Source organism: Anthonomus grandis, chromosome 5 (assembly GCF_022605725.1).
Source record: "Anthonomus grandis grandis chromosome 5, icAntGran1.3, whole genome shotgun sequence".
Taxonomy (NCBI): domain Eukaryota; kingdom Metazoa; phylum Arthropoda; class Insecta; order Coleoptera; family Curculionidae; genus Anthonomus; species Anthonomus grandis.
The window spans coordinates 24231421-24258054 of NC_065550.1; the positions used below are offsets into that span (position 1 = coordinate 24231421).

At 28.7% G+C, this 26634-nt stretch overlaps 3 protein-coding genes across 9 annotated transcripts in view; 1 reads left to right on the forward strand and 2 right to left on the reverse strand.

The window, feature by feature from the left end:
- Positions 1-26634, forward strand: part of LOC126736620 (uncharacterized) — a 46052-nt gene that overhangs the window by 470 nt on the left and 18948 nt on the right. For 2 of the 6 annotated variants that reach the window (XR_007660709.1, XM_050441060.1), the window contains exon 1: positions 24513-24921. Coding sequence is in view for 5 of the 6 variants with exons in the window: in XM_050441060.1 (XP_050297017.1) it covers positions 24820-24921 (102 nt within the window). In the remaining variant the exon portion in view is untranslated. Of the gene's footprint in view, positions 1-13050; positions 13069-24512; positions 24922-26634 lie in introns of those variants that run through there. The other 4 variants (XM_050441059.1, XM_050441061.1, XM_050441058.1 and 1 more) reach the window with 3 other exon arrangements.
- LOC126736628 (progestin and adipoQ receptor family member 4) lies at positions 345-1925 on the reverse strand. Of its 2 annotated transcripts, none has more exons than XM_050441078.1 (5): positions 1469-1924; positions 1194-1412; positions 928-1031; positions 738-875; positions 345-684 (listed from the first exon to the last, which is right to left on the reverse strand). In XM_050441078.1, the coding sequence occupies exons 1-5, from the start codon at positions 1788-1790 to the stop codon at positions 496-498; spliced, it is 972 nt and encodes a 323-aa protein (XP_050297035.1). In that variant the 5' UTR covers positions 1791-1924; the 3' UTR covers positions 345-495. The 2 variants fall into 2 exon arrangements, with proteins under 2 accessions (XP_050297035.1, XP_050297036.1); XM_050441079.1 differs by having other exon boundaries at positions 549-696; positions 1469-1925.
- LOC126736629 (CD82 antigen-like) lies at positions 3358-24186 on the reverse strand. Its single transcript, XM_050441080.1, has 4 exons — positions 23931-24186; positions 7389-7583; positions 7150-7323; positions 3358-6618 (listed from the first exon to the last, which is right to left on the reverse strand). The coding sequence occupies exons 1-4, from the start codon at positions 23985-23987 to the stop codon at positions 6268-6270; spliced, it is 777 nt and encodes a 258-aa protein (XP_050297037.1). The 5' UTR covers positions 23988-24186; the 3' UTR covers positions 3358-6267.

A 26634-nucleotide genomic window follows, 5' to 3' on the forward strand; every position in this document is an offset into this window, starting at 1 on the left:
CAATATTTAGAACAAAAATTAAAAAAAGAATTCATAATTAAGTTTGGAAATAAATAATAACAGTTACCAATCTGTATTTCAGACGTAGAATGTTCTATATGTGCGTAGAAGTGCTATATGTAGACGTAGAATGTTCTATACTATGTGCATTTGCGTTGAATATAATTTAAAAACTTTTCTAATGGCTAATTTAGAATATCGTTTATTGCAATATTTCCAACAGATTTAAGATAGATCCAGTGCAACAATGTATTCACAGTTTAAATTAAATATAAAACCAATAATACTTAAAATGATACATGAAACATCATAGTTGTTTTAAATAAAACCCTTCTTACTAACGATAAAACTGAATAAGTATTTTATTCAGGAGGACCGAAACAAAAATATTAGTAAAAAATCACATACTACAGAGCTGTATCATCTTAATCTGCAGTTTCATATGTACGTAATTATTCCTTGTTTTTTCTTTCTGACCCGCATTGGAAATATAATTTAGTAACATTGATTCTTCGCCAGCCAATGTAAATCCAGTTTGGTAGCCTGATGCATACTCCAGACCGCTGCTACTACCAAGACGTGCATGATATTGTGCGAATTGAGAAACAAATCAACTTTTCCAGGAAACCATTTTTCTGGAACGTGGATTGCTCCTATGCAGCCCCCGGTTATTGATATTACATCCTACAAAAATGCCTAATTACACAAGAACAATAAATGTGAAATATCTAATATACTTGTAAAACGACGTGAATAAAAGCAGCGGGGTCGCCTCCTCCTATCTTTGTTAGTCTCAGGCACCATAAACCTATTCGAGTCAAGAATGGAAGAAGAAAACATAACCGCCTGTCCCATGGTGACCATGCAATCATTGCCTAGAAAATATTTATTATAATTTCTTTTGCAAATTTAGTTGTATAGGCGTACCTTATATAATCCCCATAAACTTAGCAAACAGTAAAAAACGATGATAGACATTCTAATTGTATCTTGAAGACATTTTGTGGAAGCAAATACTAGAGGAAGGGCACCTAAATAATCAATCAAAATTTTATTCTTTCAAAAATTAAATCACAATTATTAGGAAAATTATTGAAATATAAGCAAATATATTAACATGGTAATTGCGATATCTATCCATCTTTCTTTCATGGAGATTTCTTAGGAGAAGTAAATCTTATGACTTTACTCACCTATACTCTGACTAATCCATATACCCATCATATCAATTTGTAAAAGTACATAATAGGCCAATGGTCCATAATTCAGGTTCATGAACATATGATATATAAAACTTCCTATCCAGGGACACAAGATTCCCGCTATGTGACACCAAGCTAGGAAAGTAAGTTCTTTGGAATGCCATGGAAGAACATCCGGTACTGTCAGTATTATGTAGAAAATTGGAATGGCTAAAACAATCAGAATGTTTACACATAATATATGTTAAGTATGTATATGTAGGTACCGTGTGTGATAATATTGATGCTTTCGTTATGCCACTGGAAAACACTGCCGACACATTGCAAAGGTGGTTGAAGAGGCCGATATCCGCTCACAATATATGGATTAAATTGTAAATGATCTGGCATATCATGGATGCATAGCAGCCTCTCATTTTTCTTTGAGCTGCTAGTTTCATTTTCTTTACTTTGCCCTGGTTCGGCTTCCTCCGAAGGTTCTGTTTTACTACCATTCCATTGTTTGTCGTTGTTTTCATCCTCGATATTCGTTATCTTGACATTAGTTCTTAAACGGATTTGCTCATCAGAACGGGTTTCTGTTAACATATTTTGGGTTACGGGCAATTTAGGTAGGTGGAAGACTGAAATTTTTCATAATTTATGTTTTTGAACTTAAATGGGATTAAAATTTGATTGATGCAGTCAGTAATGGCATGTTGACACGGTGCAATGACTTTACTGACCTAATTTACGTACGATAGGTGGAAAATGCTGTTTCCATGGCGCTTTTCCTGGAAGTAACACCGCATGGAAATGCGCACGCTGAACCAATGTCGAAATGACTTCTTGTATTGATTTAGTTTCATGCATATACTAACAAACGTATAGAAAAAAAAGTATAAAAAGAAAACATATGGATTGACTGTTTTTTCTTAGTTATCTGCCAGTATTAATTATGGGCTGACCCTGTTTTTTATTATTACATTTTACTTCATTATAAAAAAAAAATATTAATTAAATTAAAAAGAAATATTTCACTAATTTTTCACATTGGACTTTATTTTGGACGCAGAGCTTAGGAATCTTATTTTATTGGTTTTTATATTTCGAATGGTTTTTTTTATCGTTTTTCCGGGACAAATGATTCTTGAAAATATTGAACAGTATTATCATCAGATAATCTAAAAATCACATAAAATTGTATAGGATTTTTAGTCATCTGACGTTTGACCTTTTACAATACCTTTATGCCTGGTATTATGTATTTTTTTTAATAGAATATTCAGTATTAAAAGTAAAACTCATTTTCTTTTATGTTGTAGGTATATTTATTTATGTTTTTATATCCATAGGGAAATGTAAGATATGACATCAAAAATATAGTTAAATTCCTGGTTTGTTTTCTTTGTAATTCCTTAGTGGTTAATCGCTTGGTTTGTTTTTTTCTGGCATTTTATACTTTATTAACAATACTAGGTAGTTGAAATAATTTCTTTAACTCTTCCTGGTACTGATAATTCTGGGTTGTTTCTTCCAGGCAATTGAAAGTTTATTCTTAAGAAATCCCGGTAGTCGAAACTATTTTTTGTCCTATCCTAGTTTACATTTAAACTGTTCAGCTTTTAGTAGCGGAAGAATTTCTAAATTGTTTCTTTTTTAATAGTCTTTGTACGTTATTGTTTTCAAATAAATTAGACATGTCGTTTCAAATATTTATATAATGAACAATATGATTATATTTAGCATGTGACTTGAACACAATCTATTCACTCACGTTTGGAATGTGATACAGGTCTAAATTTCTGATATTAAAATAATCCAGACTTTTCACTTTTTCTTAATTGAAATATCCTTTTATTTTATTATATTCTTTACTCTTGAGAACCGTCTATTGCACTTTATAGAAATGCCTTTTTTTGTATTACTATACTATAAATATAAACAATTTATCAAAACCAAATACCTCTATATTTTGTTGCCACGCACAACACACCTATACTTGCATGCAAAAAAAAACGCTTAACTATTTGATAATTATATAAATTCGCATTTTATGTGGTCATACCTATTAAAAATAATCTATATAATTATTCCATACGGCAGACTGGAAATATTATTTGTTGCATCTATTTAACATTATTATGGGTTTTATTTTTAAAATAAAAAATTGTAATATAGTTCTAGATAGTTTATTAAAAACATGATATAGGGGTTTACAAAAATAATAAAAAAAAAACAAGCCAACATTCCAAAATAGTATAAATTATAACTTCTTTTAAGGTACAAGCAACATAATACTAACTACTAAAGTTTGTAGAAAACATAGATTTTTTGAAAACTCTCGTTACATCAAAAATAGGCAATATTCTTTCTTTCTTTCTGTACATGTTTCTTTTTGTTTTGATTGATTTCCATATATATCACAACCAATGTTCTTCCCTTCTGCTTCTGTTCCGGGCTACCACTAGTTTTTATAAGCATATTTGGTAACAGTTTAATATATTTTAAGGATTATAATTCTAACATACATGATACGAACATAGATCTTACTACAGACTCATGGAAAATATTACTATTATTATTATGATTTTATACCTCAAATATACAATAATTAGACATTAAATGCATAAATATTCTTTTCTTTTAATATTAAGAAAAAAACAATTATTAAATATAAGATGTATTATCAATGACTGCGGAGGTTTTAACCCATCTTTTCATTTTGAAGTACATTTGTTCATCTGAACAACTTCAGGAAGTTTCTCTTTATCTTAATGCTTTTATCAATTAACAATTATTCAGTTAGTGGCTGAAAGCTGCTAAGAGCAAATCCCATCACTAAAAGGTCTGAAATCATTTATGATACATCTGTTACAATATAATAATAAGTAGTAACAATAATGGTACTTATAAACTAAACTACAACTATCTACGTCCAACAAAGCCTGTAATATTGTGCGCAATGCAAATTTTTTGTGATGTGATTTAAATATTGTCATCTACAATACTATTTTTGGTTTTCTGATAGCTATATTATCTACAGGGTGTTTGAAATCATTAGTGTGCTATTTTGTTACCATTTTTAATCTCAAAGATGGTTCATTTAGCTTTTTTCTATCGATGACAAGTTAACCTATTCAAAAAGGTAGCCCCATTCTAAATAGGACAACCAATATATTATTATGCCAATCAACGGAAAATCCTTTTTTAAGCACGACTGTTTATATACACTTTATATCTCAAGTTGAAAATAACAGGCCTTTAAACAGTTTTTACTGTAAATCAAGATAGCATTGCAATGCAAAAAAATTAAGGATAATTTTGAATTTAATGGAAACCTGTTTTACATTTGCCTGTATTCTATATAAGACTGTATGACATATTGTGCTGTATTTGTGAAATAAATAAGTATAATAATTATTTGTGAAACGTGGGCAAAAATAAAAGTATGACAATGAATAGGAGCAATTATTAGAATGTTTTTAGTAAATATTTTATTAAAGTTCTATAGACATCTTTTACTAGCCAAGGCTTAACAATAGTGCAGTCATTACTTTTATTTCAGACACCATGTATATTTCAATAAAATAGTGTTTTACATAAAAAATTATAAATATGTCGGTTGAGTGAGCAAATTTGTCGAGTCAAACTGTAAATGCTACTCGATCATAAAAAAATATCCCTTGTTGTGTAATAAGTAGAATTAAATGTGCTATAATTACCAAAACGTGTCTATATATACTAATCTAGAACGGCTTTGTTCTTCATATTTTTGGCTTAATTTAATACCTATAATAAACGATTTTAAAAGCAATACACATTCCGCGTACTACTTTAACCAGTTATCTTAACATCTATACATATATGACGAAAAAACATATCTTTTACAAAAATAAATTAATTAACAAAACTTAGAGAGCTAAATGGAGAGGGGAGTAAATATGCCCTAACGAAAAATGGCGTTCAATCTGTAAATGTCTGGTCATTCGAGCACCCTTATAAGAGTGAAATTAATACAAATTAGTCTTGAAATCAGTCAAGAACGATGCATAGATGGTTAAATATATTATGTTAGTTTGGGCGACCATCACATTAGATAAAAAGTCTATTTTGGCAAGTACATCGTCAGTCTAAAGTATCGTAAATAGTTAGAAAGAATAAATAATATGGCACTTACAGTAGTTAATAAATTGTAGTTTTATATGTATTATAATATGCAAAAATGGTGAATATGGTAAGGTACATGAAGTTCACTCATTACTATACTTTTGGTAATATATAAAAAAAATCATTTATTAGATATCGGTTTGGCACGATATTTTTTTATCGGGATATCGTTTCTTAAAAGTAGGAGTTATGCATGAGGAGTAGAGAGAACACAGGATGTCCCAAATTTGAGGGTAAACTAAGAACTAGGTCGGTTATGGCAAAATTGCACAATTTGATACTTACTAAAAGGCCGTTTAGAAATTTTAATGTTTTAGAAGAAAACTCAAAAAAAAACTAAAACTAAAAAAAATATTTATTTTGCTGGTGTTATTTAAAAATGACTGGTCAGCCGTAAAGAGCCATAAAAAGTTTGGCCTGTGGATTTAAATAACATTATAAAAAAATATATTTTATTACATTTTTTAAATTGCATGTTAATTAAGTTATTTCCTATATTTCATCGACATTTTACAGTTTCCGACATCTCAATGGTCACCTTCAAGTTCAAGACAGGGTGCCTCAATATCCAGATTTAAATTAGTAATAAAACATAGTCATGACTGGTAAATTACATAAGAAATCAAAGTTACCATATATCTCCCTGTGGAAGTCAATTTTTGCATATTAACGTCTTAATATAAATATTAAATGGTATACATATAATATATAGCATTTGAATAACAGACATATAATCATTTATAAACGTTAAAAAATACATATTTTTTGGTATAAGTAGATTCTAGATTTCGATAGAGAGCAAATAAATAAGGTACGGATTAATTTGTACATTGAACTTAGGCGGAGCAAAAGAAGAAATAATTGTTCCATAAATTGGATCTATCCTGATCCGACATTATGCAGAACAAACAATGAATTAAGCTTTATAGCGGTTTGACCGATTCATAGAAAACGCCAGTATAATGCCGGTTAACAAGCCCAATACTTTCACGCCCACTATAACACCAAAAACAGCAAAAATAATGGTCATACTGTCGATGATATGTTCCTTAATGAGCACGTAGCAGCCTTTCGGGTAAATTACGTCAGTATTGGGGACACCTCCCAGTTTTATGTCTTTGGTAGCAGCATGACATTGGGATTCAAGGATTCCCTCCCTGCAGCAACTGGGTGGTATATTGTAGGTAGCTGATTTGGAATTCACTTGCAAGTTAATTTCTTTGTTGCGAGACCAGTCAGTTGGGCTGTCTGCACCACAACATTTCATCTAAAATGGTTAAGTAGAGCTAATTTCAGTGTGCATTTGTATATCACAGGCCAAACTCCATTTATGAAGTAAACTATTGGTTTAAAAGTGAATAAGCAATAGTTAGACTAGATTGATTAAAATATACTAATCCAAACCACCATTGATATATTGACGTATAAACAGATAATTTAAGTTATTCTTGAATACCATGCTATCATTACATATTATAACTAACCTGACACATTTTTATTTAAAGGATTTTTAAATTTAATTTTTGAAACAGGAAAATATCTATTATTATAGTGATCTATAAGATAAGCAGGACAGGGTTGGTTTTATAATAATAAAAAAATATGATGTACTTTTTAATTGAAAATGTACAGCCCTTTTTTTAGGTGTCCACCACTGCTCCAAAAAAAAAATAGGTCTTTTACAGTAGATATTGTATTTTTAAATGACAGGCAGCAACACATCATAATTTGTAATTACTTTTTTTCTCTATGAGACAATTGAGGTGGGAAGATTTAAATTTAACATAAAAATACATACCTTCTCCTGTATGGTGTCCACGATAGGCCTCATCTTTGGATTTTTATCATACTGTTCCTGAATTGTATTCTTGAAATGGGCACGAGTGAAATTATCCAAAGCCTCTCTGTTTATGTAAAGCCAGACCCCTGAGGCTACTTGTACCACTATGATTAATAGTAGCAAGCAGAATGACTAAAAAAATTAAATTGATATATGTATTATTACAGCGATTAAATGGTTTAATAATTTTAACTTACAACAACTAGTGCCCATTTCACCTCTTTGCATACACTGTAGATACCCAAGAATGAAAGAACAATTAGGGCCAGAGCAACAATTAGGTAGATTATGGTGGCTATCATGAAGTCATCATACTCTTGGGTGAAGTGAAGGGGAACAGACTGGTCTGTTAGGATCCAAACTATAACTCCAACACCACATATTCCAATGAGCTAATATAAGAAAAAATGGTTGAAAAAGTTTATACTCCAATAAATGTTTAAGTATATAATGCATATAACTGCTAAAGCGGAATATCCCTAGGCTATGAGTCCTTAGGTGATTACAAAAAGAAATATTTAAATAAACTTATAGCTTATGTCTTAAATATATTAAATTTTGAGCTGCAGGGTTAATTCTTAATTAACCCTAAGCTCAATTATAGGTTTAAGCATTATTATATAGTGAAGGTACATAATTTTTACAGATAGTTAATTTATGGGCAATACAAACATATATAATAAATTATTGTGTTCACACTACATTGCCACTAAAGTAGATAAATATACCAACAGGAAATGTAGTTTAGGGTGGGTGCCATATACAAACAAAAATGTGAGAGGATCTTATACAAATACAAACAAATGCCTTGGGGTGAGTCATAAAATAGGTACAAAAATGTTATATTACTACAAATATGTTGTTGATAACCCTGCATATGTTTATAGTGAGTCATACAATTTTTAAATTATAATTATAAGTGAATGCCAGCTTGAATATAATGTGCATTAAAAACATATTTTAATAATGTTAATTTAATAATAGGGCTGCTATAATTAGGAAAATATAGGTTCTCATTTACTTAAAAGAAACCCAATATATAGAGTATACCTCTAAAAGTTAATTATTACTATTAAAAAAAAAAATTAAGCATACTATGAATATGATGCATACTTTAAGCATCCACTGAATTGTGGAACCCCATTTATATTGCTTCATAAAAATTATGGAATGACACACCTATCATCAGGTTAATATGCAATTGAAAACCTTAACACTCTTGTCACAACAGTCTTCAAGCAGCACAAAATACTAACCCTACAAAGCCATAAAAAAAAAACTCAAATATAAAACATATTTACATATCTTTAGTACAGAATACATTTACTTAACCTGATGCAATTTACAAATAACCAACATGTAATACATGGACATAAAACATATTATACAAAATGTCCCTGCATTAAAATATGTAACAAACTATGGATAAAAAAATTACTTCTCAAAAAAAAAAAATTAAAAACAAGCTAAAAAAATGTTATTGAAAGAACCCTATAGCATTAATGACTTTTTATATAAGTAGAAAATTTTTGAAATTTTATTCTGCAAATTTCATATTTTTATTATATTTTACCAGCTAAATATAGATATTATTGGCTCTATATGTATAAACGCCACGTATTAAATTAATTCTAATACTGTTTTTGGCATAATTTCTTTTTGTAATTCATAAAAAATGAGTGTTTATATTAATTTTATTTTTACATAGCAATTTAATTTCCATTTTACCTGTTATTACTATTTTACTCAATCACAACTTTGAATTATAACCAGAAATCTATGTGTTTGATTGCTTTAAAATAGCTGAAAACTAGGAAGTTATTTTTGGGTTATATAAAAGTTATTGACTATAGTTCTAAATTTATCATTTATTGACTTGCATATATCCACAATTACTTATTTATTAATATACATTACATGCTATTTTAAAACAGAGTTCATGACACTGAGATATTATTATTTAGCTACTGTCTAACTAAAAGGAATAATTTCAATCTAAATCTATCATATTATGTTTTATTATTTGTCATTATCATTACATTATTTTTTTGCTAAGATTTGTAGGAAACTTGAGTCTTCATCAAAAATAAATGTGTTGTGTTTTAAGTGTTCTATGGATAATTTTGGGTTGAACAATGAGCCCATTCTAAGGCACCATTCTAGCAAATTTTCAGGTCTAGCAATTGATGTTGGGCTTAAATTTCAACACCATATTACCAAGATAAGCAATAAAGTTTTTTCTGATTGCTATTGTCTTTGGACTCTGACATAGTTGAAAGAGCTTATATGTATAATCTCACCTGAGACAAGGGATATGTTTTTGGGGCTCATGTGCTCAATATAGGATTGACTCACTGTTTATACTTCAAAAAAGAGCAATTCACTTTCTGTCTAGAATAGTATATATCATGGGTCTTCCACTTTTTGTAAAATATAAAATTTTGTTCCTTATACCTATATATTACAGACTGCAAGTTTTATATTCAAAAATCATAAAAACAAAATTACAAAAGAATATTCTTTTGGCACTAAGCTCGTTTCAGATTGCCCATACCCACACAGTGACCAAATAAGAGTCGTTTGAATGAATGAATCTTTATTTGCAAAAAATACAACTACAATTGTACAGTAGAACCTACAATGCAATTTAAGTTTAAGCATCATCAAACTAATGATATATATATATATAACATTTGTTCTTGAATAAAACGCCAATATACTAACACATAAATAAAATGTACAAAATAGGAATAAATAAAATTAGTAGTAGCTGCACCAGGCTAGGCATTAGTTCTCAGGCCACTTTATCCAGTCAAAGAATTTCTGTATATATATACAGTAGTGGAAAAATGTAGAGCAACATTTAATAAGTTGCTAAAATAAAATATGAGATGATGACTTTTAGCATAAAATTTCTGTAGATAAAAACATATGGTACTTATAAATGGTTTGCCAATAAAAACTGTTAATTCTTATCCCTTTTTACCAAGGGACACAAAAAAGAATACTTTAGAGTGGAAAAAAGTAAAGCAACATTTTTGAAATATTTCTCAAATCATGCAAAATATTTTACTTAGTGTTAGTTTAAACTGATAGTTGACGGTATTTGGCTGCTTAAGATGCCTCGCGGTAAAAATTTATCTGTCGATATTAAAAATAGCATTGTTGATTTATACAAAAGTGGTCAAAAGCAGATTGCTATTGCAACGACATTTAGGTTACATAGATCTATTGTGTCTCGTATAATTAAGCAGTTTCATATAAATAGCGATTTAGCTGTTAAGAAAAAGTCAGGGAGACGTAGAAAAACCACTCCATATACCGATAAACAAATTATCAAAATTGCTAAAAATGAGCCTTTTCTGGTATCCAATAAGATAAAGCACCGCATATCCGAAGAGCTTGGAGTAAACGTGACTTCGAGGATGGTGAGAAATAGACTATTAGAGGCCAAGTTATTTGCCAGAAGACCTGCCAAAAAACCGTTGCTGTCAAAAAAAAATAGACGTTCCCGTTTAAGTTTTACCAAAACGCATCTACATTATACAGAGCATGATTGGAAAAAGGTAATCTGGAGTGATGAATCCAAGTTTTGTTTGTTCAAAAGTGATGCAATTGTGTATGTTAGACGCCCTGTCAATGAAAGACTCAACCCCAAGTATACCTGTCCAACAGTGAAATATGGTGGTGGAGCAGTAATGGTTTGGGAATGCTTTTCGGGCTATAGTATGGGCCCCCTGTATAAAATAGAAGCTATAATGGACCGGTTTCAATATAAGGACATATTAGAGAGCCAAATGATTCCATATGCTGATGTTACTATGCCTTTAAGACATTTATTTCAACAGGACAATGATCCCAAGCATTCTTCTCGGTTCGTAAAAGCTTGGTTCAGAAAGGAAAACATTAATGTAATGGAATGGCCTTCACAATCCCCTGATCTCAATCCCATTGAGAATCTGTGGGACATTAGATTCCAAAATCAGAGGAAAATCTTATAAAAATCAGCAAGAATTTTTTGAAGCATTGAAGGAAGCATGGGTGAATATGGATCCAGGGATTATTTCTAAGCTAATAAGATCCATGCCAAAACGTTGTGAAGATGTAATTAAGAATAACGGGTACTTTACAAAATATTAACTTGTTTTTTTTTATTTATTAGAAATGAAATAAAAACGAATATTAAAAAATGTTGCTTTACTTTTTGCACCTAAAAAATAAATTTTAATACAAAAATACTAAGGACAAGGAAATATGTTTTTTTTTCTTAATATTAAATTGCTTGTGTAATAATAAATTACTGGAATTAATTTTACTTCTGGTTTACATTCACTGCTTGAAAAAATAAAGTATTTTCAAATGTTGCTCTACTTTTTTCCACTACTGTATATGGACTTATGTGAAGCAAGATTTTTTTTATTGTGAATTTAAATTTATTAGAGGGCGGCAGACTTTTTATTTCATCCGGCAGGCAATCAAAAAGTTTGATGGATAATATTTTAAAATTTCTTTGAGTTAAAGTTAGTCTAAGTTGGAGAATCACAGCTTGATTTTCATTTCTTGTATCATGAATGTGGATTGATTGGTGCATAGACATGTTAGCAATATTGTTTTTTACATATTGAAGTGCTTGTTGTATATATGTTGCAGAGAAGTTGTTAATATTTTAAAAGTGTGCTCGACATGAGCCTGTGTGTTGAGAATTTGCTAGCATTCTTATAGCTTTTTATTGTTGTATAAATATGGAATGCCAGTGTGTAGATTAACCCTATCCCAAGACACCATGCATCATTAGGATCTGGAACCTGCCCATGTATGCAATTCTACCAATGTCTGTTGTTGTGTATAGCATTATTTTTTTAGTAAGAACTTGACACTCTCTAGTTTGTTATTTAATGATATAATATTCAGTATAAAAGAGAGCTCCTTACCCAATATCTATATTCAAAAAATGTGGTTTTGTTTTCATTGCTTGATACTTGTTTTTTTTAAGAAAATTGTAAGTTTATATGGATAAGAAAAACATTAATCATGTTCATGATTTAAGAAAGCTTTCAACAACTCTCAGATAATAAAGCTAGTTTTTGACTTTGAAAAAAAAGTGGAATAAGAACTCTTAAGATATTCCAGGAAAAGAATTATAGAAGGCATATCCTGTAAAATTCTAGACCATATTCTAGGTTATCATTTTAATTCAAGAATGGACTTATTCTGTTTTAAAATCAAAGCAAGATGTTCAGGATTAAAAGATTTTCATTAATTTTTGATAACCCACCAGGAGAAAATACAATAATTTAAAATATGTATATTTACAATACTCAGTCAAAAAAGTCAGTTTTCTACCTAGTAAAATAGTAAAATACTGCGAATGATATAAGTTAGGTTGGTCAATGTTTTATGTGCCAACATAAACATAGCATAAAAACTTATTTAAAATTTATTAGAATGTTGAGACATAGGTAGCTTTCCGAGAACAACATAACCTAAGAATAGTAAAAAACCTATTATCTTGCATGAATGTTATTTATCTAGGACCTTATTTATTAATCATTTTTGTATATTACAACAATAATTTGCAAATATAAATATTAAGAAGAAGCATACAAAATTTGAATTTATTATTTCTGCATGCAAAGGAACATCAAATTTTTCTCCATTTTTCTTGGACTACAAACATACATATTTCTCAGACCTGACTGATGTGAAAGCAAAATTATTTTAAAATTGGGTGCTTCAGGCTTTGCCATCAATGCATTTTTCCTGTGTAAAAGCTAACCAAAGTTTTCTTTATCTGTTGACTGGTTTATGTAATAATTATTTTTATGCATAAAGAAGTGGGTGGTAAGAATTCTAACAAAAAAAAAATTATACATACAGGTAAGTAGGATGTGCAAATTTATCATTTACAAATGTATGTGTGTGAAGCTAGCGTCCGATCGATATCCAGCAACCAAAATCGAGAACGCAGCATATGCCGGTTGCCAGCGACCAATTTATAGTCCGCGCTCCCTGTTATTTAATCAATATAATGCCCGTATCTCCAAAAATTCCCAAGGGATTTTAATAATTTTTTGTCCAGATATTAACAATGAATACCTAAATCGACTGACGATGGTCTCAAACCTCTACAAACTAAGGTTTTGTTGTGAAAATTAATTAAAAAGTCAAATGGTAAAAAAATGAAATAGGCTCTAACTCCCAAAATTCCCAAAGGATTTGGATAAAACTTTTTTTTATAAAAGATAATAAATATATAAATTGATTTTAGATGGTTAAAAACCTCTACAAACGAAAGTTTTTTGGTAAAAAATTATTGAATTTTTAGATGTACAAAAAAAATTTAAAAGCTATAACTTCCAAAATTCCCAAAGGATTCAAATAAAACTTTTTTACGCAATTAGCAATAAATATTTAAATCGATTTTACATGGTTGCAAATCTCTACAAACGAAAGTTTTTTGGTAAAAAATTATTGAAGTGTTAGATGTAGAAAAATATAAACGGCTATAACTCCCAAAACTCCCAAAGGATTTGAATGAAACTTTCTTACGCAATTAGTAATAAATATTTAAATCGATTTTACATGGTTGCAAATCTCTACAAACGAAAGTTTTTTGGTAAAAAATTATTGAAATGTTAGATGTAGAAAAATATAAACGACTATAACTTCCAAAACTCCCAAAGGATTAGAATGAAACTTTTTTATACAACTAATAATAAATATCTAAATCGATTTTACATGGTTGCAAATCTCTACAAACGAAAGTTTTTTGGTAAAAAATTATTGAAGTGTTAGATGTAAAAAAATATAAACGGCTATAACTCCCAAAACTCCCAAAGGATTTGAATGAAACTTTTTTACGCAACTAGTAATAAACATTTAAATCGATTTTACATGGTTGCAAATCTCTACAAATGAAAGTTTTTTGGTAAAAAATTATTGAAATGTAAGATGTAGAAAAATATAAACGACTATAACTTCCAAAACTCCCAAAGGATTCGAATGAAACTTTTTTATACAACTAATAATAAACATCTAAATCGATTTTACATGGTTGCAAATCTCTACAAACGAAAGTTTTTTGGTAAAAAATTATTGAAGTGTTAGATGTAAAAAAATATAAATGGCTATAACTCCCAAAACTCCCAAAGGATTTGAATGAAACTTTTTTACGCAATTAGTAATAAATATTTAAATCGATTTTACATGGTTGCAAACCTCTACAGACGAAAGTTTTTTAGTAAAAAATTATTGAAATGTTAGATGTAGAAAAATATAAACGACTATAACTTCCAAAACTCCCAAAGGATTAGAATGAAACTTTTTTATACAACTAATAATAAATATCTAAATCGATTTTATATGGTTGCAAATCTCTACAAACGAAAGTTTTTTGGTAAAAAATTATTGAAGTGTTAGATGTAAAAAAATATAAATGGCTATAACTCCCAAAACTCCCAAAGGATTTGAATGAAACTTTTTTACGCAATTAGTAATAAATATTTAAATCGATTTTACATGGTTGCAAACCTCTACAGACGAAAGTTTTTTAGTAAAAAATTATTGAAATGTTAGATGTAGAAAAATATAAACGACTATAACTTCCAAAACTCCCAAAGGATTAGAATGAAACTTTTTTATACAACTAATAATAAATATCTAAATCGATTTTACATGGTTGCAAATCTCTACAAACGAAAGTTTTTTGGTAAAAAATTATTGAAGTGTTAGATGTAAAAAAATATAAACGGCTATAACTCCCAAAACTCCCAAAGGATTTGAATGAAACTTTTTTACGCAATTAGTAATAAATATATAAATCGATTTTACATGGTTGCAAATCTCTACAAACGAAAGTTTTTTGGTTAAAAATTATTGAAATGTTAGATGTATTAAAAAAAACTTAAGGCTATAACTTCCAAAACTCTCACAGGATTTGAATAAAACTTTTTTTAATATTAATAATAAACATTTTAAGTGATGAGATTTAAGACATGTTGCAAAACTCTCTATTTAAACTAATTAAATTGAGTTATTTTAACTAATCAAAAGACCATAATAATTTTCCAATTTTTTATTTTATATAACAAATACAAAGATAGTGATTTCTGAGTAGAAATACAAGATCCAAGTCCAGCCAAATAGTAGTATGGAATTAAACCATCGGGGCTAGTAGCTCTAAGTCGTCGATATTACAGTCAGGTGCTACAAAAGGAGTCCGGGTCTTCCCTTTAGGTAATCGCTCTCTTTCAGGAGACAACAGTCAATATTCTCCATAAAGGTCCAATCAAAAATTACGTTAAAACCACTGGCTGGATTGTTACCAAGATGCCTAGAAAGTATACCTGAGGAGGTTTCATTAATTGTATTTAAGGAAAACTTACATAGGCCCCGTTTGTAGTAGTGTGTGGTCTTAGTTAAGATCCTTTTGGAAATTCATCCAGGAATTTGTATATGTTGTTAGAAGCAGTTAAGTTTTTACCCACTGAACTGCCCAGCAATAAAATTCTTTGCGCACTTTGGTGTAATTTTTTTTTTAATTTTGTTTTATTACACGACGGGGAATGCATTTACGCACGAACTGGGACGCACAAGGCACTCCAGGACAGTGTGGGGCTCAAGTTTCATTCGAATCCTTTGGGAGTTTTGGAAGTTATAGTCGTTTATATTTTTCTACATCTAACATTTCAATAATTTTTTACCAAAAAACTTTCGTTTGTAGAGATTTGCAACCATGTAAAATCGATTTAAATATTTATTACTAATTGCGTAAAAAAGTTTCATTCAAATCCTTTGGGAGTTTTGGAAGTTATAGTTGTTTATATTTTTCTACATCTAACACTTCAAAAATTTTTTAATCAAAAAACTTTCGTTTGTAGAGATTTGCAACCATGTAAAATCGATTTAAATGTTTATTGCTAATTGCATAAAAAAGTTTCATTCAAATCCTTTGGGAGTTTTGGGAGTTATAGCCGTTTATATTTTTTTACATCTAACACTTCAATAATTTTTAACCAAAAAACTTTCGTTTGTAGAGATTTGCAACCATGTAAAATCGATTTAGATATTTATTATTAGTTGTATAAAAAAGTTTCATTCTAATCCTTTGGGAGTTTTGGAAGTTATAGTCGTTTATATTTTTCTACATCTAACATTTCAATAATTTTTTACCAAAAAACTTTCGTTTGTAGAGATTTGCAACCATGTAAAATCGATTTAAATATTTATTACTAATTGCGTAAAAAAGTTTCATTCAAATCCTTTGGGAGTTTTGGAAGTTATAGTCGTTTATATTTTTCTACATCTAACATTTCAATAATTTTTTACCAAAAAACTTTCGTTTGTAGAGATTTGCAACCATGTAAAATCAATTTAAATATTTAATACTAATTGCGTAAAAAAGTTTCATTCAAATCCTTTGGGAGTTTTGGAAGTTATAGTCGTTTATATTTTTCTACATCTAACATTTCAATAATTTTTTACCAAAAAACTTTCGTTTGTAGAGATTTGCAACCATGTAAAATCGATTTAAATATTTATTACTAATTGCGTAAAAAAGTTTCATTCAAATCCTTTGGGAGTTTTGGAAGTTATAGTCGTTTATATTTTTCTACATCTAACATTTCAATAATTTTTTACCAAAAAACTTTCGTTTGTAGAGATTTGCAACCATGTAAAATCGATTTAAATGTTTATTGCTAATTGCATAAAAAAGTTTCATTCAAATCCTTTGGGAGTTTTGGGAGTTATAGCCGTTTATATTTTTTTACATCTAACACTTCAATAATTTTTAACCAAAAAACTTTCGTTTGTAGAGATTTGCAACCATGTAAAATCGATTTAGATATTTATTATTAGTTGTATAAAAAAGTTTCATTCTAATCCTTTGGGAGTTTTGGAAGTTATAGTCGTTTATATTTTTCTACATCTAACATTTCAATAATTTTTTACCAAAAAACTTTCGTTTGTAGAAATTTGCAACCATGTAAAATCGATTTAAATATTTATTACTAATTGCGTAAAAAAGTTTCATTCAAATCCTTTGGGAGTTTTGGAAGTTATAGTCGTTTATATTTTTCTACATCTAACATTTCAATAATTTTTTACCAAAAAACTTTCGTTTGTAGAGATTTGCAACCATGTAAAATCAATTTAAATATTTATTACTAATTGCGTAAAAAAGTTTCATTCAAATCCTTTGGGAGTTTTGGGAGTTATAGCCGTTTATATTTTTCTACATCTAACATTTCAATAATTTTTTACCAAAAAACTTTCGTTTGTAGAGATTTGCAACCATGTAAAATCGATTTAAATATTTATTACTTATTGCGTAAAAAAGTTTCATTCAAATCCTTTGGGAGTTTTGGAAGTTATAGTCGTTTATATTTTTCTACATCTAACATTTCAATAATTTTTTACCAAAAAACTTTCGTTTGTAGAGATTTGCAACCATGTAAAATCAATTTAAATATTTATTACTAATTGCGTAAAAAAGTTTCATTCAAATCCTTTGGGAGTTTTGGAAGTTATAGTCGTTTATATTTTTCTACATCTAACATTTCAATAATTTTTTACCAAAAAACTTTCGTTTGTAGAGATTTGCAACCATGTAAAATCGATTTAAATATTTATTACTAATTGCGTAAAAAAGTTTCATTCAAATCCTTTGGGAGTTTTGGAAGTTATAGTCGTTTATATTTTTCTACATCTAACATTTCAATAATTTTTTACCAAAAAACTTTCGTTTGTAGAGATTTGCAACCATGTAAAATCGATTTAAATGTTTATTGCTAATTGCATAAAAAAGTTTCATTCAAATCCTTTGGGAGTTTTGGGAGTTATAGCCGTTTATATTTTTTTACATCTAACACTTCAATAATTTTTAACCAAAAAACTTTCGTTTGTAGAGATTTGCAACCATGTAAAATCGATTTAGATATTTATTATTAGTTGTATAAAAAAGTTTCATTCTAATCCTTTGGGAGTTTTGGAAGTTATAGTCGTTTATATTTTTCTACATCTAACATTTCAATAATTTTTTACCAAAAAACTTTCGTTTGTAGAAATTTGCAACCATGTAAAATCGATTTAAATATTTATTACTAATTGCGTAAAAAAGTTTCATTCAAATCCTTTGGGAGTTTTGGAAGTTATAGTCGTTTATATTTTTCTACATCTAACATTTCAATAATTTTTTACCAAAAAACTTTCGTTTGTAGAGATTTGCAACCATGTAAAATCAATTTAAATATTTATTACTAATTGCGTAAAAAAGTTTCATTCAAATCCTTTGGGAGTTTTGGGAGTTATAGCCGTTTATATTTTTCTACATCTAACATTTCAATAATTTTTTACCAAAAAACTTTCGTTTGTAGAGATTTGCAACCATGTAAAATCGATTTAAATATTTATTACTTATTGCGTAAAAAAGTTTCATTCAAATCCTTTGGGAGTTTTGGAAGTTATAGTCGTTTATATTTTTCTACATCTAACATTTCAATAATTTTTTACCAAAAAACTTTCGTTTGTAGAGATTTGCAACCATGTAAAATCGATTTAAATATTTATTGCTAATTGCGTAAAAAAGTTTCATTCGAATCCTTTGGGAGTTTTGGGAGTTATAGCCGTTTATATTTTTCCTACATCTAACATTTCAATAATTTTTTACCAAAAAACTTTCGTTTGTAGAGATTTGCAACCATGTAAAATCAATTTAAATATTTATTACTAATTGCGTAAAAAAGTTTCATTCAAATCCTTTGGGAGTTTTGGGAGTTATAGCCGTTTATATTTTTCTACATCTAACACTTCAATAATTTTTTACCAAAAAACTTTCGTTTGTAGAGATTTGCAACCATGTAAAATCGATTTAAATGTTTATTGCTAATTGCATAAAAAAGTTTCATTCAAATCCTTTGGGAGTTTTGGAAGTTATAGTCGTTTATATTTTTCTACATCTAACATTTCAATAATTTTTTACCAAAAAACTTTCGTTTGTAGAGATTTGCAACCATGTAAAATCGATTTAAATATTTATTGCTAATTGCGTAAAAAAGTTTCATTCGAATCCTTTGGGAGTTTTGGGAGTTATAGCCGTTTATATTTTTCCTACATCTAACATTTCAATAATTTTTTACCAAAAAACTTTCGTTTGTAGAGATTTGCAACCATGTAAAATCAATTTAAATATTTATTACTAATTGCGTAAAAAAGTTTCATTCAAATCCTTTGGGAGTTTTGGGAGTTATAGCCGTTTATATTTTTCTACATCTAACACTTCAATAATTTTTTACCAAAAAACTTTCGTTTGTAGAGATTTGCAACCATGTAAAATCGATTTAAATGTTTATTGCTAATTGCATAAAAAAGTTTCATTCAAATCCTTTGGGAGTTTTGGAAGTTATAGTCGTTTATATTTTTCTACATCTAACATTTCAATAATTTTTTACCAAAAAACTTTCGTTTGTAGAGATTTGCAACCATGTAAAATCGATTTAAATATTTATTACTAATTGCGTAAAAAAGTTTCATTCAAATCCTTTGGGAGTTTTGGAAGTTATAGTCGTTTATATTTTTCTACATCTAACATTTCAATAATTTTTTACCAAAAAACTTTCGTTTGTAGAGATTTGCAACCATGTAAAATCAATTTAAATATTTATTACTAATTGCGTAAAAAAGTTTCATTCAAATCCTTTGGGAGTTTTGGGAGTTATAGCCGTTTATATTTTTCTACATCTAACATTTCAATAATTTTTTACCAAAAAACTTTCGTTTGTAGAGATTTGCAACCATGTAAAATCGATTTAAATATTTATTACTAATTGCGTAAAAAAGTTTCATTCAAATCCTTTGGGAGTTTTGGGAGTTATAGCCGTTTATATTTTTCTACATCTAACATTTCAATAATTTTTTACCAAAAAACTTTCGTTTGTAGAGATTTGCAACCATGTAAAATCAATTTAAATATTTATTACTAATTGCGTAAAAAAGTTTCATTCAAATCCTTTGGGAGTTTTGGGAGTTATAGCCGTTTATATTTTTCTACATCTAACATTTCAATAATTTTTTACCAAAAAACTTTCGTTTGTAGAGATTTGCAACCATGTAAAATCGATTTAAATATTTATTACTTATTGCGTAAAAAAGTTTCATTCAAATCCTTTGGGAGTTTTGGAAGTTATAGTCGTTTATATTTTTCTACATCTAACATTTCAATAATTTTTTACCAAAAAACTTTCGTTTGTAGAGATTTGCAACCATGTAAAATCGATTTAAATATTTATTGCTAATTGCGTAAAAAAGTTTCATTCGAATCCTTTGGGAGTTTTGGGAGTTATAGCCGTTTATATTTTTCCTACATCTAACATTTCAATAATTTTTTACCAAAAAACTTTCGTTTGTAGAGATTTGCAACCATGTAAAATCAATTTAAATATTTATTACTAATTGCGTAAAAAAGTTTCATTCAAATCCTTTGGGAGTTTTGGGAGTTATAGCCGTTTATATTTTTCTACATCTAACACTTCAATAATTTTTTACCAAAAAACTTTCGTTTGTAGAGATTTGCAACCATGTAAAATCGATTTAAATGTTTATTGCTAATTGCATAAAAAAGTTTCATTCAAATCCTTTGGGAGTTTTGGAAGTTATAGTCGTTTATATTTTTCTACATCTAACATTTCAATAATTTTTTACCAAAAAACTTTCGTTTGTAGAGATTTGCAACCATGTAAAATCGATTTAAATATTTATTACTAATTGCGTAAAAAAGTTTCATTCAAATCCTTTGGGAGTTTTGGAAGTTATAGTCGTTTATATTTTTCTACATCTAACATTTCAATAATTTTTTACCAAAAAACTTTCGTTTGTAGAGATTTGCAACCATGTAAAATCAATTTAAATATTTATTACTAATTGCGTAAAAAAGTTTCATTCAAATCCTTTGGGAGTTTTGGGAGTTATAGCCGTTTATATTTTTCTACATCTAACATTTCAATAATTTTTTACCAAAAAACTTTCGTTTGTAGAGATTTGCAACCATGTAAAATCGATTTAAATATTTATTACTAATTGCGTAAAAAAGTTTCATTCAAATCCTTTGGGAGTTTTGGGAGTTATAGTTGTTTATATTTTTCTACATCTAACACTTCAAAAATTTTTTAATCAAAAAACTTTCGTTTGTAGAGATTTGCAACCATGTAAAATCGATTTAAATGTTTATTGCTAATTGCATAAAAAAGTTTCATTCAAATCCTTTGGGAGTTTTGGAAGTTATAGTCGTTTATATTTTTCTACATCTAACATTTCAATAATTTTTTACCAAAAAACTTTCGTTTGTAGAAATTTGCAACCATGTAAAATCGATTTAAATATTTATTGCTAATTGCGTAAAAAAGTTTCATTCGAATCCTTTGGGAGTTTTGGGAGTTATAGCCGTTTATATTTTTCCTACATCTAACATTTCAATAATTTTTTACCAAAAAAATTTCGTTTGTAGAGATTTGCAACCATGTAAAATCAATTTAAATATTTATTACTAATTGCGTAAAAAAGTTTCATTCAAATCCTTTGGGAGTTTTGGGAGTTATAGCCGTTTATATTTTTCTACATCTAACACTTCAAAAATTTTTTAATCAAAAAACTTTCGTTTGTAGAGATTTGCAACCATGTAAAACCGATTTAAATGTTTATTGCTAATTGCATAAAAAAGTTTCATTCAAATCCTTTGGGAGTTTTGGAAGTTATAGTCGTTTATATTTTTCTACATCTAACATTTCAATAATTTTTTACCAAAAAACTTTCGTTTGTAGAGATTTGCAACCATGTAAAATCGATTTAAATGTTTATTGCTAATTGCATAAAAAAGTTTCATTCAAATCCTTTGGGAGTTTTGGGAGTTATAGCCGTTTATATTTTTTTACATCTAACACTTCAATAATTTTTTACCAAAAAACTTTCGTTTGTAGAGATTTGCAACCATGTAAAACCGATTTAAATGTTTATTGCTAATTGCATAAAAAAGTTTCATTCAAATCCTTTGGGAGTTTTGGGAGTTATAGCCGTTTATATTTTTTTACATCTAACACTTCAATAATTTTTTACCAAAAAACTTTTGTTTGTAGAGATTTGCAACCATGTAAAATCGATTTAGATATTTATTATTAGTTGTATAAAAAAGTTTCATTCGAATCCTTTGGGAGTTTTGGAAGTTATAGTCGTTTATTTTTTTCTACATCTAACATTTCAATAATTTTTTACTAAAAAACTTTCGTTTGTAGAGGTTTGCAACCATGTAAAATCGATTTAGATATTTATTATTAGTTGTATAAAAAAGTTTCATTCGAATCCTTTGGGAGTTTTGGAAGTTATAGTCGTTTATATTTTTCTACATCTAACATTTCAATAATTTTTTACCAAAAAACTTTCGTTTGTAGAGATTTGCAACCATGTAAAATCGATTTAAATGTTTATTGCTAATTGCATAAAAAAGTTTCATTCAAATCCTTTGGGAGTTTTGGGAGTTATAGCCGTTTATATTTTTTTACATCTAACACTTCAATAATTTTTTACCAAAAAACTTTCGTTTGTAGAGATTTGCAACCATGTAAAACCGATTTAAATGTTTATTGCTAATTGCATAAAAAAGTTTCATTCAAATCCTTTGGGAGTTTTGGGAGTTATAGCCGTTTATATTTTTTTACATCTAACACTTCAATAATTTTTTACCAAAAAACTTTTGTTTGTAGAGATTTGCAACCATGTAAAATCGATTTAGATATTTATTATTAGTTGTATAAAAAAGTTTCATTCGAATCCTTTGGGAGTTTTGGAAGTTATAGTCGTTTATTTTTTTCTACATCTAACATTTCAATAATTTTTTACTAAAAAACTTTCGTTTGTAGAGGTTTGCAACCATGTAAAATCGATTTAGATGTTTATTACTAGTTGCGTAAAAAAGTTTCATTTAAATCCTTTGGGAGTTTTGGAAGTTATAGCTTTTAAATTTTTTTTGTACATCTAAAAATTCAATAATTTTTTACCAAAAAACTTTCGTTTGTAGAGGTTTGCAACCATGTAAAATCAATTTAGATATTTATTATCTTTTATAAAAAAAAGTTTTATCCAAATCCTTTGGGAATTTTGGGAGTTAGAGCCTTTTTCATTTTTTTACCATTTGACTTTTTAATTAATTTTCACAACAAAACCTTAGTTTGTAGAGGTTTGAGACCATCGTCAGTCGATTTAGGTATTCATTGTTAATATCTGGACAAAAAATTATTAAAATCCCTTGGGAATTTTTGGAGATACGGGCATTATATTGATTAAATAACAGGGAGCGCGGACTATAAATTGGTCGCTGGCAACCGGCATATGCTGCGTTCTCGATTTTGGTTGCTGGATATCGATCGGACGCTAGCTTCACACACATTACAAATGTTGGGAAATGTGGCCACAATAACATGCTATTAATATGTAATGAGTCAAAGGTGTGGGTTTAATGTTTAGTAAAATATTTCTCCCAACCTATTATATATTTTTTAAAAATGCATAAATTGGGGTTTTCCTCTATAAATATTTTTGAATGTGGTTGGTATATTTAGGTGAAAATAATTTAGTTTGATTACAGAAATTATAATAAATGAATAAGTGCATTTTATGAAATTTTACAACAGATGCACATCTCATTAAAATGGCCTCTCCAAACGGTGCCCTAAATTCTCAATCTGCGTACTTACCAGAAACAAAACGTTTAAGATGATATATAGGAATTTCATACAGGAGTAGCACCCCATTTTCACGATTTTTTGGCACAAGAATTTAATTTATTTGTTCGTCCGGACTTTAGTGGTACATTAAACACGAAACAACCGCACGTTCGGTTCAGAAAAACCAAAATTTATCAATCGGCTCAGCAGCAAAACAAACGACAATCTCGGACTATCTGGCTGGGGATTTCTGAGCAGCTCGCTTCGCTTTTGTTTTGATTTTATTTCGGGAATCGACCCAACGGTGGGCGGAGCCTGCGTATATGATAAAGTGCGCAATGCGAATTTGAATATACTATGGAAAATGTGATTTATTTGCCTTTTAATTAATTCGATTTAAGGTGGGACATTATTGGCCCCATTGGCATCAATTTTATGCATATGATATAAGCTGTTCATTATAAAATTATTAGAAACAATTACGGTTTTACAGCAAAACGCGCCAACAAGATGCTTCTTATCATTGGTTTAATTTCTGTGTGGGAGGGATACAAATTGCGTCATTTCTAGGTTCCCCTGTTCTACGGATTTTCTACGTACCACGCAAGCGTAACCGGGGTCAAGTCAAGTGATAGGCTACGAGCCGTGTTATTTTTTCAAGGGAAAAGGCAAAATCCCGAATATTGTGTTTTTGTTTACATCAATAAAATGCATAATATAATTCTAGCTAAACGATTTTTATCCATTAAATCATTTATATTGTTTTACGATCAAATATTTCAGCTAAACCCGAGGATTCCGTGCGACCTGTGGGATATAGGACGCTGAATTTGCAGGCCGTATACACATTCTAAGCAGGAGCTTGTGTGTTTACTGATTATAAAAGTTAACTCAAGTTTTATTAAAAACTCTTGTAATAATGGAAGAGGAGGATGAGTTGGAGCTTACGCAAAAAGGGAAGCTTATTAAGGTGCTAGAAGAGAAAATCAAGAAACCTGAGATTGATGATACTCTAAAAAAGGTTTGTGTCAAAAATTCTTGTACCTTTCACTTTACAATACTGATACCTAGTTTTGATTGAATTTTGCTATAACTAAGATCTTTAATGTAAAGTTCTAGTTACCTCAGGTTGCCTCAAAACAATTGCATTCTGCATTCAGTTACTTTAGAAACTTTGTGATTTCTCAACCTTGATTCTATTTCAGTGCAGAATCAATTTATTTATTTAATAAGGGGCAATATTACATTTAAACAAAAAAATATATATAAAAAGTAAATGCATATTTATATAAATTTCTAGCAAATTTTTACCTCGGATGCAACCTAACCTCATTTGTATTTCTCATGCTATTGATTACTTATTTTTTATAATATTTTTAGTAAATAAACAAAACCTTTTTTTTTAAATAGCAACTTGTATTACTTTCCTATTTGTATTACTTTCCTAAACTTAATTGTATTTTGATAACCTTCTTTTCAGATAAAAATTTGTTACCATTAATTGGGACCAAGAATAGTTAAAAGATATACACTACTGCTCAAAAGTATTTGCCCACATATGACTGTTTTAAAGTTATAACAAAAAATAATAAACCCATCCGTTATTCTTATGAAACAGTTTATTTATAACAAAATGATTTTAAACAATACATTTTTCAATTAATTAAATTTAAGAAAATCAAATTTTTGATTCATCTACATGTTCGCCTCGATTTTTAATAACAGCTTCACAGAGTTTCGGTAGTCTTCTAATTAATTTGTCCAAAGTTTCCTTACATATCTACATATCTAAATTCGTTAATATAAATTATCCAACACAGTTGCCATGTAGGCCAAATTCACCCGTTGATAATCGACCTAGGCTTCTTTTTGTGGGTGGAAACTGTAGTAGAGTGTTCCTGAAGAAATTGCGTCTGAAGTTTGAAGCTAACTACAAAGTCCAGTGTTTCCTGAAGCCAGGAAGTACAAACAATGAACTGATTTATACTGCATCATCTATGGTTAAGGAATTTACAGAAAATGATATGTTGATTTTAATGTTAAATGGTATTTGCTCATCATTCGATATTTTAAAAAAATTTATACATTTACACAGCAATAGTTTAGTGATGACAAGCCCTTACATGTATCCAAACCATAATGTAATTTATAATAGCAATAAGGCTCTCTATAGAATATTTCACGCCAATAATATTAATCTAAATAGAATTTTAGAGTCTAATCATGCCAGCAACTTTGGATCAGATTTGGCATTATTATTGTATACCCATATATTAAAACATTTCAAAAGTAGCATTTCATCAAAAAATGTGTCCACAATAAAACCAAGTAATCAATCTGGACTTCTAGATACTGACTGTGATAGGGATTCTTTTTTATAGATAAATACACAGAAGATGAAGCTCACTCACATTCTATAAATAACATTGAAAATAAGCATGTGAAAAGTTTCAGTAGTTTTATTTTAAATATACAGTCTCTAAGAAATAAAATGGACGAGCTTCATCTTCTACTTGATTCATGTGATTTTCCTGATATTGTATTACTAACTGAGCACTGGTTAAAGCCTAACGAATGTTTCTTAATATCTGATTATATTCCTATATCAATTTTTTGTCGGCAACACTCCATACACGGAGAACAGCTATTTTAGTTAAACAAACAATTGAAGCTTTTTTCTGTAAAATTAATAAGTATGATAGCTTTCCGTTGGAGAAGGTTTTTGAATTCTCCC

Bases quoted from the DNA above. Each gene is read 5' to 3' on its own strand.
- LOC126736628 (XM_050441078.1), bottom strand. From the start codon at position 1,790: ATGTTAACAGAAACCCGTTCTGATGAGCAAATCCGTTTAAGAACTAAT. The intron at 1,413-1,468 runs GTACCTACATAT...TGATTGTTTTAG, and splicing joins CATCAATATTATCACACACG to CCATTCCAATTTTCTACATA. The intron at 1,032-1,193 runs GTGAGTAAAGTC...TTGATTATTTAG, and splicing joins ATGGATTAGTCAGAGTATAG to GTGCCCTTCCTCTAGTATTT.
- LOC126736629 (XM_050441080.1), bottom strand. From the start codon at position 23,987: ATGGGGTGCTACTCCTGTATGAAATTCCTATATATCATCTTAAACGTT. The intron at 7,324-7,388 runs GTAAGTTAAAAT...TAATTTTTTTAG, and splicing joins TGAAATGGGCACTAGTTGTT to TCATTCTGCTTGCTACTATT. The intron at 6,619-7,149 runs GTATGTATTTTT...TAACCATTTTAG, and splicing joins TGGACACCATACAGGAGAAG to ATGAAATGTTGTGGTGCAGA.